The 19,154-nt window shown below is 46.0% G+C and overlaps 1 protein-coding gene across 2 annotated transcripts in view; it reads right to left on the minus strand.

Annotated features, from left to right (window-relative positions):
- Positions 1–19,154, minus strand: part of MIGA1 (mitoguardin 1) — a 130,155-nt gene that overhangs the window by 77,898 nt on the left and 33,103 nt on the right. For both annotated transcript variants that reach the window (XM_082265326.1, XM_082265325.1), the window contains 3 exons: positions 15,080–15,206; positions 12,611–12,747; positions 6,621–6,744 (listed from right to left, as the gene is read on the minus strand). In XM_082265326.1, the coding sequence (XP_082121452.1) occupies positions 6,621–6,744; positions 12,611–12,747; positions 15,080–15,206 (388 nt within the window). The remainder of the gene's footprint in view (positions 1–6,620; positions 6,745–12,610; positions 12,748–15,079; positions 15,207–19,154) is intronic.

Here is a 19,154-nt window from a genome sequence, read left to right on the forward strand (position 1 = left end):
GCACACTTTTTATTCTATCTCAAGCAGTCTTACCACCCCTCTCAGCTCCTATCTTGGGCTACAAAGCAATTCTTCCCTATACTGTAGGGATAAAGAGTAGGGGAGGGTTTCAGTAGTTTAACAGAAGACAACAGGGCAGTGCTGACACGATTTGCCACAATTTCATTCTAGAAATAGAGAACTGTATTGTCAGGTTAGGACAGAAATTAGGAGCAAAGTACATTTCAGGCAGACCTATAGGTATTCTTCTGCAGTTGCAGGATCAAGGATAAAACCTGGATGTAGTGCATGTATGGTATGTTTTTTGCTTTTCCATTTGTGCTGGTATACACCTTGAACTCTTGGCGCCGAGCAAATGCAAATATGTGGCCTTTCGGCAGCCAGGCCTTGGCGCTGAGCAGCCGCATGTTTGCGTGCAATAGCGCCAACAGTGCTGTGCCGAGAGCGCTCACCCTGCACGCTCCCGGACCGGCTTGCGTTTGGAAGTTTTCCGCTCATGTGACCGCCGTGACAGCCAATCATGGCAGTCACATGGCCATAAGACCCGCCCCACCTCCCGGCATAGCAAACCCCTCAAAGGGCCGGTTACAACTGGTGCCATTTACCGCCAGCAGCTTTAATGTCGAGCAGCTTTAATATATGCGGCTATATGTAAACAGTTTACTGTGCTAAGAGATTGCTCCCAGCACAGTACCTGAAGTGTCACAGAAAGCTCCTGATGTATACTTGTGATCAGGAGCTTTTCAATCATGTGACCGCTGTGACAGCCAATCGCAGTGGTCACATGATCGGAATGCCATCCTCCGCTTCTTGGCATTTCAATTCACTTAAGTGAACGGAAAGGGTTAAGAACTAGGAGCTTGTTACTTGACAGTTTCAACTGCACTGTCACAGACAGCTGATTTACAAACAAAACTGTTGGCTGAAGCAGTCACCAAGCCTTGCACAAAGAGGCACGGTGATAGTTGAAGTTGGCATGCTGCAGCTGTCACCGTGAATTACAGCTTGTAAAACAATTTAAATAGATTTAAAAAGTTTAACAAACTCCACATGCTGTAAAAGAGAATGCGATTCATCAGACCAGGCCACCTTCTTGCATTGCTCGGTGGTCGGGTTCTGATGCTCATGTGACCATTGTAGGCACTTTTGGCTGTGGACAGGAGTCAGCACGGGCACCCCGACCGGTTTGGGGCCAAGCAGCCCCATACACAACAAACTGCAATGCTTTGTGTGTTTGGACACCCTTCTATAAGAACCAGTATTACATTTTCAGCAATTTGAGCTTCAGTAGCTTTTCTATTAGATCGGACTACATAGGCCAGCCTACTCCCCCCAAGTGCATCAGTGAGCCTTGGCCGCTTCACAGATCCTCCTTCCTTGGACCACTTTTGGTCAGTTCTGACCACTGCAGACTGGGAACATCCCACAAGAGCTGTAATTCTGAAGTTGCCCAGACCCAGTCGTTCAGTCATTACACTTTGGCTCTTGTCAAAGTCACGCAAATTTTTAAAATTACCTAATCTTTCTGCTTTCAACACACCAACTTCAGGGACAACATGTTCATTTGTGACCTAACTTCACTTCACTTACACCCACTTTCAGGTGCCATTGTAACGAGATAATCATTGTTATTTAATTTACCCGTCAGTGGTTATATGTTAAGGCTGATTAGTGTATTTGTCAGCTTGTAATAAAAAAACACTAGGAGGGCATTTATTAACAAAGTGTACCAAATAAAAGCCTTATATGACCTTAAAGAGGAAGTAAACATTTTTTACTTGTACCTAAAAGGTAAGCCTATAATGAGACCTATAATGAGGCTTACCTGTAGGTACTGCGAATATCTCCTAAACTTGCACAGTGTAGGAGTTATTCAGAGTGCATGCAGCCAATGACATCATCAGCGCATGCGCTCTAAAAGGTCCGACTTACCGTGCCGGACCTTCAGAACCTGCGCCGTAAACCGCGGCTCCCACACGCATGCCACTCGCAGCGCCAGAGCCCGCGAACCCAGAAGAAACACAGAGGAAGATGTCTCAATGGTGTGTGGACACCGCTGGAGGGCTAAAGGCCCGTACACACGTACCGATCGTCGGCATACAAACGTCGGCGGACGAAAGATCTGCCGATTGTACGCGTGTTAGTATGGTGCCTCCGACAGCTGTCTGCGCACAATCCGCGGACAAAAGTCTTTCTTGCAAACATGAAAATTTTTGTCTGCGGACACCAGAACGGACGATTGTTCGCCTGTCAGTACAGAATTCGGCCGACAGACCGCAGATTTGCAAGACTGGGCATGCTCAGAAAATAAAAAACACAGGGAAAGTTAACCATTACATGACATCACTTCTGCAGTCAGCTGAAGTCTGCAGACAAAATTCTTGTGCTGTCCTTGTGCTGTCTTTGTACTTTTCAACAGACACCGACATCCCGGGGAGAAAAGACGAACATTTGTATGACGACGATCTGCGTGTGTGTGTACGGGGCTTTAGTTCTAAGGTAAGTATTTCAGAATGAGCTAGTATGCGATGCAGCATCATTAGCTCATTATGCCTTTATTTTACAGGGTTCCCCCTCCCCAGGGTTTACTACCTATTTAAAGGCTATTTAGGTAGACAAATAAAAAAATAAAAATAAATAAAAAATCAAATCTCTTAATAAAAACTTGGCCAAAATGTATTCTGCCGCGTCTTTGGTAAAAAAAAATCCCAGTAATTGTATAATGATTGGTTTGTGTGAACGCTATAATGTCTACAAACAATGGGATATATACAACTTTTTTTTTTTTTTTACTGGTAATGACGATGATCAGCAACTTATACCAGGACTGTAATAGTGCAGTGGGCAATCTGACACTAACTGGCACTGGGGGGAACTAACTGCCCCTAAAAGGTAAAGCTACAGTGCATGGTCAGCAAGTAGTTAAAGCAAGCAGAGTACCTGAATTTGACCTAGTATCGACTTCTTGCAGTCCCTGTACAGCAAAGCTCAGACTGAACGAGAGAGAAGAGGCACAAGGAGCCAATCAGGTCTGCAGTGCAAAAAAGCATGCTGAGAGGAGAGAGCAGTGACAGAGAGATGAGCTCATTAGTCTGCTGCTTCTCCTTGCACTGTCAGGTTACACCCCAGGGGAGGAGCAAGACCTGCAGCTGCATCACAGAAAAATCAGGACTGTGCAATGTGGAAGAGCTGTGAACATTTCAGGACTGGATGAACAGAAATTCAAATCATTTTATATATGAAACATAAGTGCTTGTATTTACGCATTTGCCTGGAGTTGCACTTTAACCGACACATACTGTTGCTACTAAATATGGGGGTTGATTTACTAAAACTGGGGAGTGCAAAATATGGTGCAGCTGTGCAAGGAAGCCAATCAGCTTCTAACTTCAGCTTGTTCAATTAAGCATTGACAATAAAACCTGGAAGCTGATTGGTTTCTATGCAGAAATGCACCACATTTTGCACTCTTCAGTTTTAATAAATCAATGCCATAGTCTGAGGTCTTGATGATCTCTTTAATTTTTCTTTGTCTACAAACGAGGTGGATGGTGGATGGAGGGTTCTCTCCTCCCCCCCCCCCCCCCCCCACCGGGACATTTTATTCTGACAACAGGACTCTCTGCTGTCAGGACACCCTGATCAGCAGATGCAGCCACTGATTGACAAACATTTTCCAGCTTGTCTGTTTGAAAGAAGTCAATCTAACGATTAACCTCTTGGCTCCAGCTGCACACGAATATGCCACTCCTCGGTGGATGGGCCTTGGCACCGTGTGGGTGCTTATTTGCTTGCAATATTGCAAAAACAGTTGTGCCAAGAGCGTGTGCCCTGTGCGCTCCCAGCACACAGTGACTAATGGACATTTCCCAATTGCTGTTTGCTTTCCATTCATGTGACTGCCATGACAGCCAATCACAGCTGTCATATGATTATAAACCCGAGTCCCGGCATCCTAAACCACTTTAAAGGCTGGGAGGCGCCGGCTCCAAGGGATTCATTTCTTTTGAACGTGGCTGGCCACACAGGGATCAAATTTGGCCAGTCCCTGCTGAACCAGCCAAATATCAGTCTGTCTATGACCAGTTTTAAGTCTCATGCACACAGTAGAATGTCGGGAGAAATTTGCCGGTTCAAAAAAAAAAAAAAAAACGCCGATATTATGCCAGTGTGTAAGTCAGACTTGCATGCTGGAAAACCAGCAGCTGACCGACTCCCAATCAGCCAATGGCAGGAAGCGCTGATCAGACTATACTGGTGGGAGGGAAGCCGTCCCCCTGTCAGAACACAACAGCTCAGCGGGGGAGATCGCTGAGTTCACCTCGCATGGATTGCAAGTTTGCAACACAAAAAAAAAAAAAAAAAAACTGTATTGTGTACCGGCTTTAAGCTCCCTAAATGCCTCCCTCTCTATGCCCCACTATCTAAAAACAGGTCCGATTGGCAGCACTGTTGGATATCTGCTGTGAATAAACATAGGAGGATAATAGAGAATAGAGCAATAGATTTCAAGAAGTTATACTAGTAGTATACCCAGGGCTTTTTTTCAGCGAGAACGCGGGGGAATGCAGTTCCGACACCTGCAGCACTGAATGTATGTAATGGCAAGAGGTGCTTGGGTGTGCTGAAGGGTCATTGATTCCTGCTGGGGGGATCTATTGTTCCTGAAGAAGATCTATTTTTTGCATAGTGGTCTATTATTGCTGGGGAGTTCTATTACTGTTGCTGAGGGGAGAGTCCTTATGTTGCAGGGGGGTCAATTGTTGCTGGAAGAAATCTGTTGTTGAGGAGGGGTCTATTGTTCCTGAACCGCATCTGTTTTTGTGTGGCAGTCTATTGTTTCTGGGGAGGTCTATTATTGCTGGTTAAGACACTATAGTTGCTCGTTGGGCTTATGTTGCTTGGGGATCAATTGTTGCTGGAAGGGATCCACTGTTGAGGAAGGGGGGGGGTCTACTGTTGCCGATTGCTGAAGAATCTATTGATGCTGGGCTAGCTGCTGGGAAATCTCTTGTTGCTGCCAGGATCTATTGTTGTTGGGGTCCATTGTTGCTAGGGCAATCTACTGTTGCTGGTAAGGGTCTATAGCTGCTGGCTGTGGGAGATCTACTTTATTGCTTTTCTTGTTATTACCAAATTCCAAACAAATTACTTGTCACCACAAAATGATACTTGATTCTTTATCCTCTAGGAGCAATACTGGAAGGTGGGTAGGGGGGTGTAACCAAGGGATGGTGCTCGGAAGTGGGTAGGGGGTGTAACCAAGAGATGGTGCTTGGAGGTGGGTAGGGGGTGTAACCAAGGGATGGTGCTTGTAAGTGGGTAGAGGGTAGAGCCAAGAGATGGTGCTTGGAGGTGGGTAGGGGGTGAAACCAAGAGATGGTGCTTGGAGGAGGGTAGGGGGTGTAACCAAGGGATGGTGCTTGGAAGTGGGTAGAGGGTGGAACCAAGAGATGGTTCTTGGAGGTGGGTAGGGGGTGGAACCAAGAGATGGTTCTTGGAGGTGGGTAGGGGGTGGAACCAAGAGATGGTGCTTGGAGGTGGGTAGGGGATGGAACCAAGAGATGGTGCTTGGAGGTGGGTAGGGGGTGGAACCAAAGGATGGTGCTTGGAGGAGGGTAGGGGGTGTAACCAAGAGATGGTGCTTGGAAGTGGGTAGAGGGTGGAACCAAGAGATGGTGCTTGGAGGTGGGTAGGGGGTGTAACCAAGGGATGGTGCTTGGAAGTGGGTAGAGGGTGGAACCAAGAGATGGTGCTTGGAGGTGGGTAGGGGGTGGAACCAAGGGATGGTGCTTGGAAGTGGGTAGAGGGTGGAACCAAGGGATGGTGCTTGGAGGTGGGTAGGGGGTGGAACCAAGGGATGGTGCTTGGAAGTGGGTAGAGGGTGGAACTAAGGGATGGTGCTTGGAGGTGGGTAGGGGGTGTAACCAAGGGATGGTGCTTGGAAGTGGGTAGAGGGTGGAACCAAGAGATGGTGCTTGGAGGTGGGTAGGGGGTGGAACCAAGGAATGGTGCTTGGAGGTGGGTAGGGGGTGGAACCAAGGGATGGTGCTTGGAAGTGGGTAGAGGGTGGAACTAAGGGATGGTGCTTGGAGGTGGGTAGGGGGTGTAACCAAGGGATGGTGCTTGGAAGAGGGTAGAGGGTGGAACCAAGAGATGGTGCTTGGAGGTGGGTAGGGGGTGGAACCAAGGGATGGTGCTTGGAGGTGGGTAGGGGGTGTAACCAAGAGATGGTGCTTGGAGGTGGGTAGGGGGTTGAACCAAGGGATGGTGCTTGGAAGTGGGTAGAGGGTGGAACCAAGAGATGGTGCTTGGAGGTGGGTAGGGGGTGTAACCAAGAGATGGTGCTTGGAGGTGGGTAGGGGGTGGAACCAAGGGATGGTGCTTGGAAGTGGGTAGAGGGTGGAACCAAGAGATGGTGCTTGGAAGTGGGTAGAGGGTGGAACCAAGAGATGGTGCTTGGAAGTGGGTAGAGGGTGGAACCAAGAGATGGTGCTTGGAGGTGGGTAGGGGCCAGAGAAAAGAAGTGACCCAGAAGGGGGGAATTCCTGTACCTGTTCTCTGAGAAAAAAAAAAGTATACCACTATTTAGAATGCAAAGATAGTTTAAAATGACTTACCAATGTCATTAGCCAATGATGCTGGATCAGACGCCCCAAACGAGGCCTGAAACTCCTCTTGAAGGCGGTACGCACGTTGGAGTAAGGCTTCCAGTTTATGGATGAACTCAGCACTTATAACATCCTGGGAAAACATTTATTGGTAAAGTATGTGTTATTATCATAAAATATTCATCACCTAGATCGCTTGCCCGCCTGTACATCCCATTATCCTAATCTGAATAAGTACATAACAGATGAGGAATGAAGACAAGCCAAGCCGTATTTCAAAGCTCTTATTTCTTAGTGAGTAAAACACTGCAAAGATGTACCTATTGTAACAAATTACATCTGAATTGACTTAAAGGGACTCTGTAGCTAAAATAAAAAACTGGAAATAAAAGGGTCCCCTAGAAAATTGAAGAGGAATCTTCAATCTGCCTCAAGACTTCTCAGAATTTGACACTTCCGGGAGTGTCAAATTTCAGGTCCCACTGCTTTGGTAAGTGGTTTTATCTGCCGATCTGTATACCACTGCTGTGTCTTGACTTGTAGCAATGGAGAGGTCAATGGAAAGAATCGAAGAACACCTTGGGGGGGACCAGGAATTTGACACCCTCAGAAGTGCCCATCTCCAGACCCTTTCCAACTCCTTAAACAAGTTTCTCCCCAATAGGGACTTAGTTTTGCAGCCCCATGACTAAGACCCTATTGGGGAAAATGTGTCAAATGAGTAGGAGGGGGTCTGGCTTGCACTTTTTTGCAAAAATGCTTGCTGGATATGAAAAGAAATCAGAAAAAAAAAAAGAACAATGTGGAGCCTTTCTGTATATTTTGGTAAATGTCAGATTCACTGCTTTATAGATACGCCCCTGTGTGTACATACTGCCACTAACAAGGCCACATTCACACCTCAGCGTTTTGTAGCTTGAAGCTCCAAAACACTGGAGGAGAAAAAAATCAATTATTCTCTATGGAATCGGTTCACATCTCCACTCCAATTTACCTGAAACCAAACACCTGAACCTCAAAAAAGATCTGGAGCTTTTTTTGTACCTCGAATTGGGCAGATGTGTGTGTCATTAAAGCGGTTTTTGTTCAATAGAAATGCATTGAAAAACGTGATTTGCATGTTTTTATTTTAGAGCGTTTTGTCGTGCGTTTCTGAGCAGTTTTCCTCTCAAAAGCCACAATAAAAGTAAATAATTAATAAATAAATTATAAATAAAATACATACATAAATAATAAGCGTAAATAGATAAAAAATAATAATAAAAATAATTAAAATCACCCTAACCCTAATATTAACCCCTAATCCTAACCTAACAAAATAAATACATAATAATAATAATAAAATAGGTAAATAAATAAAATAAATAATCCCTAACACTAAGCTTTAACCTCTTATAAAAAAAAAAGTCAAACAATAAATCATTTAAAAAAATAAATAAAAGTGGAGGAAAAGCTGAAAAACATAGTAACAAATAATGAAACTGATATTTTTCTCTATTGGCTAACAAAAAATGGCAAACCTCAAAACCGCTGTATAAAAAACATTGAAAAAAAAAAAAACCTCCCAAAAAAAAAAAAAAAAAAACTTTCAAAAATGCGACACTCAGGTGAGAATGCAGCCAAAGGCTTCTGTTTAGGTTGGGAGATTTGCACAATGCGTCACCCCTATGTCAGCAGGAAGTGCTGAGAGACAGGAAGTCATGGAATTTGACCCCAAGGGGAACACAGAGAGCAATAAAAACATTATGTAACCACTTCAGCTTCGGAAGATTTCACCCCCTTTATAACCAGGCCCATTTTTTTCTATTCGACACTGTGCTATTTAAAATGGCGATTGCGCGGTCATGCAACACTGTTCCCAAAGGGAATTAAACTTTTTTTCACACTGGGTTTTTTATTTTTTTGCAAAAAAACCAAAAAAAAAAACAAAAACAAAAAATCAAATTTCTTAATAAATTTTGGCCAAAATGTATATTGCTACACGAATTTGATAAAAGAAAAAGCCAAATAAGTGTATATTGATTGCTTTGGGTAAAAATTATAGCACCTGCAAACTATAGTATATATACTGGAGTTCTTTTTTTTTTTTTTTTTACTACTACTTTTTTAGACTTCATATAAGAACTCCATATCACATCAGAGCCCCCCCCCCCTTCATATCAGAGCTCCATATCACATCAGAGCCCCCCCCCCCTTCATATCAGAGCTACATATCACATCAGAGCCCCCCCCCTTCATATCAGAGCTACATATCACATCAGAGCCCCCCCCCCTTCATATAAGAGCTCCATATCACATCAGAGCCCCACCCCCTTCATATCAGAGCTACATATCACATCAGAGCCCCCCCCTTCATATCAGAGCTACATATCACATCAGAGCCCCCCCCCCTTCATATAAGAGCTCCATATCACATCAGAGCCCCACCCCCTTCATATCAGAGCTACATATCACATCAGAGCCCCCCCCCCCTTCATATCAGAGCTCCATATCACATCAGAGCCCCCCCCCCCTTCATATCAGAGCTACATATCACATCAGAGCCCCCCCCCCCCTTCATATCAGAGCTCCATATCACATCAGAGCCCCCCCCCCCTTCATATCAGAGCTACATATCACATCAGAGCCCCACCCCCTTCATATCAGAGCTACATATCACATCAGAGCCCCCCCCTTCATATCAGAGCTACATATCACATCAGAGCCCCCCCCCCTTCATATCAGAGCTCCATATCACATCAGAGCCCCACCCCCTTCATATCAGAGCTACATATCACATCAGAGCCCCCCCCTTCATATCAGAGCTACATATCACATCAGAGCCCCCCCCTTCATATAAGAGCTCCATATCACATCAGAGCCCCACCCCCTTCATATCAGAGCTACATATCACATCAGAGCCCCCCCCCCCTTCATATCAGAGCTACATATCACATCAGAGCCCCCCCCTTCATATAAGAGCTCCATATCACATCAGAGCCCCACCCCCTTCATATCAGAGCTCCATATTACATCAGAGCCCCCCCCCCCTTCATATCAGAGCTCCATATCACATCAGAGCCCCACCCCCTTCATATCAGAGCTCCATATTACATCAGAGCCCCACCCCCTTCATATCAGAGCCCCCCCCCCCCGCCTTTATATCAGAGCTACATATCACATCAGAGCCCCCCCCCTTCATATAAGAGCTCCATATCACATCAGAGCCCCACCCCCTTCATATCAGAGCTCCATATTACATCAGAGCCCCACCCCCTTCATATCAGAGCCCCCCCCCCCGCCTTTATATCAGAGCTACATATCACATCAGAGCCCCCCCCCCCCTTCATATAAGAGCTCCATATCACATCAGAGCCCCACCCCCTTCATATCAGAGCTCCATATCACATCAGAGCCCCACCCCCTTCATATCAGAGCTCCATATCACATCAGAGCCCCCCCCTTCATATCAGAGCTCCATATCACATCAGAGCCCCCCCCTTCATATCAGAGCTCCATATCACATCAGAGCCCCCCCCTTCATATCAGAGCTCCATATTACATCAGAGCCCCACCCCCTTCATATCAGAGCCCCCCCCCCCGCCTTTATATCAGAGCTACATATCACATCAGAGCCCCCCCTTCATATAAGAGCTCCATATCACATCAGAGCCCCCCCCTTCATATCAGAGCTCCATATCACATCAGAGCCCCACCCCCTTCATATCAGAGCTTCATATCACATCAGAGCCCCACCCCCTTTATATCAGAGCCCCCCCGCCTTTATATCAGAGCTCCATATCACATCAGAGCCCCCCCCCCGCCTTTATATCAGAGCTCCATATCACATCAGAGCCCCCCCTTCATATCAGAGCTCCCCCCTTCATATAAGAGCCCCCCCTTCATATCAGAGCTCCATATCACATTAGAGCCCCACCCCCTTCATATCAGAGCCCCTGCCTTTATATCAGAGCTCCATATCACATCAGAGCCCCCCCCCCCGCCTTTATATCAGAGCTCCATATCACATCAGAGCCCCCCCCCCCTTCATATCAGAGCTCCATATCACATCAGAGCCCCCCCCCCTTCATATCAGAGCTACATATCACATCAGAGCCCCACCCCCTTCATATCAGAGCTACATATCACATCAGAGCCCCCCCCCCTTCATATCAGAGCTACATATCACATCAGAGCCCCCCCCCCCGCCTTTATATCAGAGCTCCATATCACATCAGAGCCCCCCCTTCATATCAGAGCTCCCCCCTTCATATAAGAGCCCCCCCTTCATATCAGAGCTCCATATCACATTAGAGCCCCACCCCCTTCATATCAGAGCCCCTGCCTTTATATCAGAGCTCCATATCACATCAGAGCCCCCCCCCCCCGCCTTTATATCAGAGCTCCATATCACATCAGAGCCCCCCCCCCCTTCATATCAGAGCTCCATATCACATCAGAGCCCCCCCCCCCCCCTTCATATCAGAGCTACATATCACATCAGAGCCCCACCCCCTTCATATCAGAGCTACATATCACATCAGAGCCCCCCCCCCCCCTTCATATCAGAGCTACATATCACATCAGAGCCCCCCCCTTCATATAAGAGCTCCATATCACATCAGAGCCCCACCCCCTTCATATCAGAGCTACATATCACATCAGAGCCCCCCCCCCTTCATATCAGAGCTCCATATCACATCAGAGCCCCACCCCCTTCATATCAGAGCTCCATATTACATCAGAGCCCCACCCCCTTCATATCAGAGCCCCCCCCCGCCTTTATATCAGAGCTACATATCACATCAGAGCCCCCCCCCTTCATATAAGAGCTCCATATCACATCAGAGCCCCACCCCCTTCATATCAGAGCTCCATATCACATCAGAGCCCCCCCCCCCCTTCATATCAGAGCTCCATATCACATCAGAGCCCCCCCCCCCTTCATATCAGAGCTCCATATCACATCAGAGCCCCCCCCTTCATATCAGAGCCCCCCCCCCGCCTTTATATCAGAGCTACATATCACATCAGAGCCCCCCCTTCATATAAGAGCTCCATATCACATCAGAGCCCCCCCCTTCATATCAGAGCTCCATATCACATCAGAGCCCCACCCCCTTCATATCAGAGCTTCATATCACATCAGAGCCCCACCCCCTTTATATCAGAGCCCCCCCGCCTTTATATCAGAGCTCCATATCACATCAGAGCCCCCCCTTCATATCAGAGCCCCCCCCTTCATATCAGAGCTCCATATCACATCAGAGCCCCCCCTTCATATCAGAGCTCCCCCCTTCATATCAGAGCTCCATATCACATTAGAGCCCCACCCCCTTCATATCAGAGCCCCCCCGCCTTTATATCAGAGCTCCATATCACATCAGAGCCCCCCCCCCCTTCATATCAGAGCTCCATATCACATCAGAGCCCCCCCTTCATATAAGAGCTCCCCCCTTCATATCAGAGCTCCATATCACATCAGAGCCCCCCCCCCCCCCCCGCCTTTATATCAGAGCTCCATATCACATCAGAGCACCCCCCTCATCACATTAGAGGCTGACTTATACATCAGAAGCCCCATAACATCAGAAGTCCCCCCCCCCCCCTTCATATCAGAGTCATGCGTTGCCATGGTGCAGGTGAGCCAGCCGCCTTCACCGCAACAATGACTGGCGCTGTACATTCTGGCAGTAGAACATGATTGGTATGGTGCTGGTTGCTGGCCGGGGTTCACCATGGCAACTCATGACTCTGATCCAAGGCAAACTGGGCCCTGTGCTGGCAGAGCCTCATTCTTCTCCATATGAGAGTTTATTATTTATTTCCTGTCCGAGAGACTGAAGAAACCCCGGACAGAAAGTGAGGGAAAATCTTCCCAAAGGGGAAACAAAAAGAAATAAAAATAAAATGAAAAGGATATAAAACTGAAATCAGACAAGACTTACACTTTAGGCTGTGAAAAGTTTTACCTCACAATCATGCAGAATAAAAGAGTATGTGAAGGGATGAAGAGTTACCTCTACATTTTCCTCAGCAATAGCGTCCCCTGCCCCCAGTCTGATGGAACTGCAGCTGGCCTCATCCTCAGCCTGTCTATTCCGGAATGTGAGTGCTTGTTCCCACCGGCACAGGGCCTCTTCAAACAGTTCCATTCCTTCAGAACAATGAAAGACAGGGGGGGTTTAGGAGGTTTTTTATTCCTAATAGCTCCTGTGGGTTACAGTGTACACAGCAAAATAAAAACCGGCTTTATTTACATTGTAAGCTGCATGAGCAGGGCCCTCTATTCCTTCTCTATTGTAATTCTACTGCCCCCCTTTTTATTGTAAAGCACTGCACAAACTGCTGGCGTTATAGAAGTCCTCAATAATAAACATCTCAGCACATCACCTGTACTAAAGATATATGCAGGAAGCCCTGTCTGAAAATACTAGCTTGCTGGCTGCCATAGGTAAAGCGGTGCTCCACATTTGGCACTTTTCGGGGGGTGAGGGACAGGTACCTGCTCCCACTTCCGGGGTAACTTCGCCAAGGTGAGTTTGGCACCCCTTTTCTCCTCCCCCCCCCCCCCCCCCCCACCGCTGGGCCATTCACAAAGCGCACTGTGCTTCGCCCATGCGCAGTAGGGAGCCGGCTGTGAAGCCGCACGGCTTCATTGCCGGTTTCCCTTACAAGCAATGGCGGCGGCAGCACCCGAGAGCCGATAGAGTCCGAAAAAAATTGGCTGGGGTAATGACACCCCTGGATTCCAGGACAGGTAAGTGTTCTAATATTAAAAGTCAGGAGCTACAGTATTTATAGCTGCTGATTTTTATTTTTTTCTGAAGGAGCCTGGAGCTCCAATGGTACTTTATTAACCACTTTAGGCCTATTTTTGACACTTGGTGTTTACAAGCTAAGATCTGTTTTTTTTTTTTTTTGCTAGAAAACTACTTGGAACCCCCAAGCATTATATATATATATATATATATATATATATATATATATATATATATATATATATATATATATATATATTTTTTTTAGCAGAGACCCTAGAAAATAAAATGGAGATCGTTGCAATATTTTTTATCACACCGTATTTGCGCAGCGGTCTTCCAAACGCAATTTTTTTGGAAAAAATTTACTTTTTTGAGTTAAAAAATAAGAAAACAGTGAAAGTTAGCCCAATTTTTTTTCATAATGTGAAAGATAATGTAGATATAAATAGATACCCAACATGTCATGCTTCAAAATTGCGCACGCTCGCGGAATGGCAATAAACTTTGGTACTAAAAATCCCCATAGGCGACACTTTGTAACTCTAAGCTGGTAACCTGTAGACATTTTTAGAGGAGGTCTGGGGCTCAAATTATTGCTCTCTAACGATCGAGGTGATACCTCACATGTGTGGTTTGAACACCATTTACATATGTGGGCGGGACTTCCTTTTATTTATTTTATTTATTTCAGGTACTTATATAGCGCTGTCAATTTACGCAGCGCTTTACATATACATTGTACATTCACATCAGTCCCTGCCCTCAAGCAACTTACAATCTAAGGTCCCTAACTCACATTCATACATACATACAGTAGGGCCAATTTTTTTATACATTATCCAATTAACCTACCAGCATGTCTTTGGAGTGTGGGAGGAAACCAGAGTACACCGGAGGAAACCCACTCAGGCACAGGGAGAACATGCAAACTCCAGGCAGGTAGTGTCATGGTTGGGATTCGAACCAGCGACCCTCTTACTTTTGTGTTAGCTTCTGCGCGTGAGCCAACGGGGACAGGGCGCTTTAATTTTTTTTTTCCTATTTATTTTATTATTTTTACACAGTTTTTAAAAATAAATAAATACATTTTGATCATTTTTATTCCTATTACAAGAAATGTAAAAATCCCTTGTAATAGAAATAGGCATGACAGGTCCTCTTTATTGTGAGATCCGGGGTCAAAAAGACCTCAGATCTTACAACTACACTAAAAAAGAAAGAAAAAAAAATCAGCCCTTTAAACCGGTTGCTAGGCAACGACGTTTGATGTCGCTCCAGTCCACCAAGATCATAGAGTCGAGTGAGGGCCATCTTGCCCTCACTCGACTTCCTGTCTCTGAAAAGTGCTCCAAATGTGTATTGCTTTTCAGATACGTTGCAGTCCTTAATGCATGTGTAAACAAGCCCATACAGCCATTTTTGTGCTCCAGTAAGCAACATACAAAGGGGTTGAATTACTAAAACTGGAGAGTGCAAAATCTGGTGCGGCTGTGCATGGTAGCCAATCAGCTCCTAAATTCAGATTGTTCAATTAAGCTTTGATAATAAAACCCGGAAGCTGATTGGTTTCTATGCACAGCTGCACCAGATTTTGCACTCTCCAGTTTTAGTAAATAAAAACCCTACAGTCTCCCAGTGCCTTAGGAAGGCAGGCTTTGTACAATAAGCAGTTTTGAGCCATGGTGCAGTTTGGACCACGTCTGTACAGTCCCGGAGCGGACATACCCATCAAATAAAGGTTCTCTGGAGTGGTGACCGGGATATTTACAAGCTTCACCTCCTCTTCTTCAGTCTTATCCCAGGAGCTGGAATTGATGCAGGCACAGCTGTGACAAGAGTTCCCGCTTCTCACCTAAAAAAAGAAACAAAACCCCCAAAATGATACATATATAGCATGTCATCCGTTACAGTAACTTATGTATTGAATACAGATATTAATATACCAAGGTATTAAATATTACAGTTAAAGTGCTACTAAACCCACAACAGTAAAATCAGTGTGTATATGCAGTAAAGCATGCTTGTTATAATCACTGTGGAACCTAAGGGGTTAATCCTCCACATAAAAAAGGCTGTTTGATCCTGTCTTCTCTGATCCTTCCCTTCTTCCACAGTCCCAAATCCATCTCCTGATAAAACTTCCAAAGAGAAAAAGTGACCGCACTCAGAGATGAATGAACTTGAAGTGTTTATTCCCATTCATAAGACAACGGTGCATCGAACAGACATGGACACGGTTGACATGTTTCACGACTCTGTAGGTCGCTTACTCATAACCATATCCTGATAAAACAGAGCCTTGGAAGCACTCTGCACATGCTCAGTTTGGGGTGTATTGCTGGAGAGATTTTTTTGGGGGGGGCGGGGAGGGTGCCTGTAATCAGCAGAGGGCCAATCACCACTGTCCAAACAGAGGGTCAGGGGTCCTGCAGCCTCATAGGACAGACAAAGAATGAAAACCCCTCCTACAAGCTTTAACTAGACACTGATAGAAGTCCCAACACTGCTCTATACTGCTTCTTGAGAAAAGGTATTTAGCATTTTTAGCAGTTTATATTTACTAAAATAATTGCATTTCCATGTTGTGTGTACTGTGGGACACCAGATATAGTAAATGCAGGACCCTGGGTTTAGTAACACTTAAAGCAGAGTTCCAGCCTCGGAAATTATTTTTCAATAAAAATCCCCCCGGGACAGTCAGGGCTAGTACATTCCACAATGGATAGCCTCTGAACTGTCCCAGGTCGCACTTACCTTTTAGAAGAAATACTTACCTTCAAAATGTCTTGTCCAGCGCTGCCATCTCAGGTGTGGGCAGCTGAAGCCAGCGCGTCCTCTTCGGCGTCCTTTTCCGTGTCCTCTTCGGCCCCAGAATGCCCTGCACCGGCCCCACTCGTCAGTTACGGTGCGGGTGCGTCATTCCTGCACAGCTTCTGGCCATGCCCAGAAGCTGTTTAGCAGGGAATAACGCGCATGCACCGGAAGGGACGAGCGGGGCCGATGCAGGCGCGATGACGTTCAGCTCCCAGGAATCAATGCAAGCAGGAAGTGACGGCGCGGGTCGCGGCCGCAGAGGGAGGAAGTGGAAGGAAGGTAAGTATACTTTATTCTATAACAAGGTAAGTAAAGAAAAAAAAAATTGCCACTATCCATTTCTTTTTCAGGTTAATGTCAGCAAGCAGATGGCCCAAAGTCATTTTTGAGGCCGGAACTCCGCTCTAAATTACTATATTTTATCGGAAGTAATTTAAAACCCATTATCAAATCATCTCTATTAATTACTAAAATGTTTATGCCTTTCCAATCAAATAAATATAAAATAGGGTGATATGCTGCAAACAAACTGAACCATAGAGAATAGCGCACACACGTAGCACCCTCCTAGGTAGGTGCTAGTGAGAGAGCATAGTTTTTGGCTCTGTCTGCCTATAAGAGGAGCAGCAGGCAAATCTATATGGCTTTCTGCCTATCAGAGAGCAGGATCGGTTAGTGAGGTCTGCTCAGTGTGCTCAGTGTGTGATTCATTGAGTCTAGAGAGTGTTTCACACTGGTCCAATAGGGAGGTATGTTGGACAGTGAGAGGAAACCTGACCAATGGATACATAGGCTTTGATACAGTCTTGGTGATTGGCAGAGACTGGCTGTCTCGCTGCATTCTGGGATATTATATAAAAGCCAGGAGCACAGGTGGTGCGGGGCCTTAGGCTGGTGAGCAGAGTCCCGGAGGGAGGGTGACGGCTGCCTCCTCCTCTGTAGCAGTGGCACGTGGCATCAGGAGGTTGTCCTGAGGGCCAGAGGAACGGAGCTGAATCCAGAGGTCCAGGAAAGCTGACTGAGGGGGAGACACTGGAGACCCTAGAAAAACAGTATCGTTGTGTACAGGGGATCGTGTCAAGGGGCCTGACCTGAGGGGAACCACCCCGGAGTAGGATAGTCAGAGAACGAGTGTCAGTGGTCGAGAAAGAGGATGCAAGGAGAGTGTCCTGAAGAGAATTTAGTTCATCAAGTCATCTGGATCGAGTCGAAAACGCCCATAAATTCCAAATGGTGCAATGGCCCGCATAAATGCAAGCATCCAGGAGACACCGATTTCATAGACCATCCGTAATTTTTCACAAATGCATCATTTATCTTAGACAAAGATGTAACAATCGCGCCACTGGAGGAATACCAGTCCCTGGCTGTGCCTGTACCAGGGATTATATAGGGGAGAGATGGCGTCGCTTCCACCCCACAGGCAGCGTACTAACAGCAGAACTAGGCAGTGCGGGCCACCGCGCATCGTCCAATGCATTTTTCTTCTGCATCAAAAACACAGACAGTGTTTAACATGGAACGGCCCTAGTTCACACCAGTGCAGCGCGTTCCAGTGCGGTCAACAAAAGTAGAACGAGAAAAAAAAAAAAAAAAACCCACTGGAACACATGAAAAAAACGCAAATACAGACAGGCATCTGGAATGCAAAAACTGTAGTGTGAATTGGCCCTTAAATGCGAAAAAATGCAGCATACTGTACTTTTTTTTTTTCAATGCACCTGAAAGCACCACGTGTAAACTAGACTCATTAAAATACATTCACTTTTCTTGCCTATGCGTTTGTCTGAATTTTAAAACCATGGTTGATTGTATCTGTAAACAAGCCAAAAAAAACAAAAAAATGCACTGTGAACGCGGAAAAAAAAAAAAAAAAATCACTGCTAACGAGCTGCAAACGCACTTCAAATGCTTTACAAAATGCTTGTAAAAACACACATGCAGAACTGCACACTGAATGAAAGGATTGTGCGCCCTTAATGTGTGAACATGGGCAGGCAATTACCGTAGGACTTTTTTTTTGCACTTTTGCTTGTGCATTTTTACATGCAACTTGTAGTACAGGAGCAGAATGGCGTGTTTTTGTCCCCATAGATTTTAATGGGAGCATTCGAAGAACCTGCTTAAACGTGCATTTTTCTGGCACTCCCATTAAATCTATAAGGCCAAAGCACGTCATTCTGCTCTGGAAAAAGATACTTTTTTCAAGCCTAACGTGACAGGTGACACATCGCTCAGGTGTGGACGGGCTCATTAGGAATAATGCCATTCTTTAACTTGCGTGTTGTTGTGCTTCAGCAATCAGGTGACAACATGCTCAGGCGTGAATGTGACCTTAACCACTTCATACCGGGCGCTTTCACCCCCTTCCTGCCCAGGCCAATTTTCAGCTTTTAGCGCTGTTGCATTTTGAATGACAATTGCGCGGTCATGCAACACTGTACCCAAACCAAATTTATGTCATTTTTTTCCCACAAATAGACTTTTTTTTTGTGGTATTTGATCACCGCAAGGTTTTTTCTTTTTTGCTAAACAATTAAAAAAAAGACTGAAAAGTTTAAAAAAAAAAAAAAAAGTTTTTTTGTTTATGTTATACAATTTTGTAAATAGATATGTTTTTTCCTGCACTGATGAGGCTGCACTGACAGGCACTGATGAGGTGGCACTAATATTCGGCACTGATAGGCAGCACTGATGGGCACTGATATGTGGCACTGATAGGTAGCACTGATAGGTAGCACTGATATGCAGCATTGGTGTGCACAGATAGGCTGCACTGAAGGGCACTAATGGGAACTGGTGGGTGGCACTGATAGATGGCAATGGTGGGCACTGGTGGGAAGCACTGATGGGGAGGGCACTGGCGGGCAGCACTGATGGGGAGGGCACTGGCGGGTTCCCTGAGCCCTGGTTGCCATCCCTGGTGGCCATGGTGGGCATCCCTGGGGTCATGGGTGGACATCCCCCCCCCCCCCCGTCAGGAGAG

Source organism: Pelophylax lessonae (genome assembly GCF_965119305.1).
Source record: "Pelophylax lessonae genome assembly, chromosome: 8".
Taxonomy (NCBI): domain Eukaryota; kingdom Metazoa; phylum Chordata; class Amphibia; order Anura; family Ranidae; genus Pelophylax; species Pelophylax lessonae.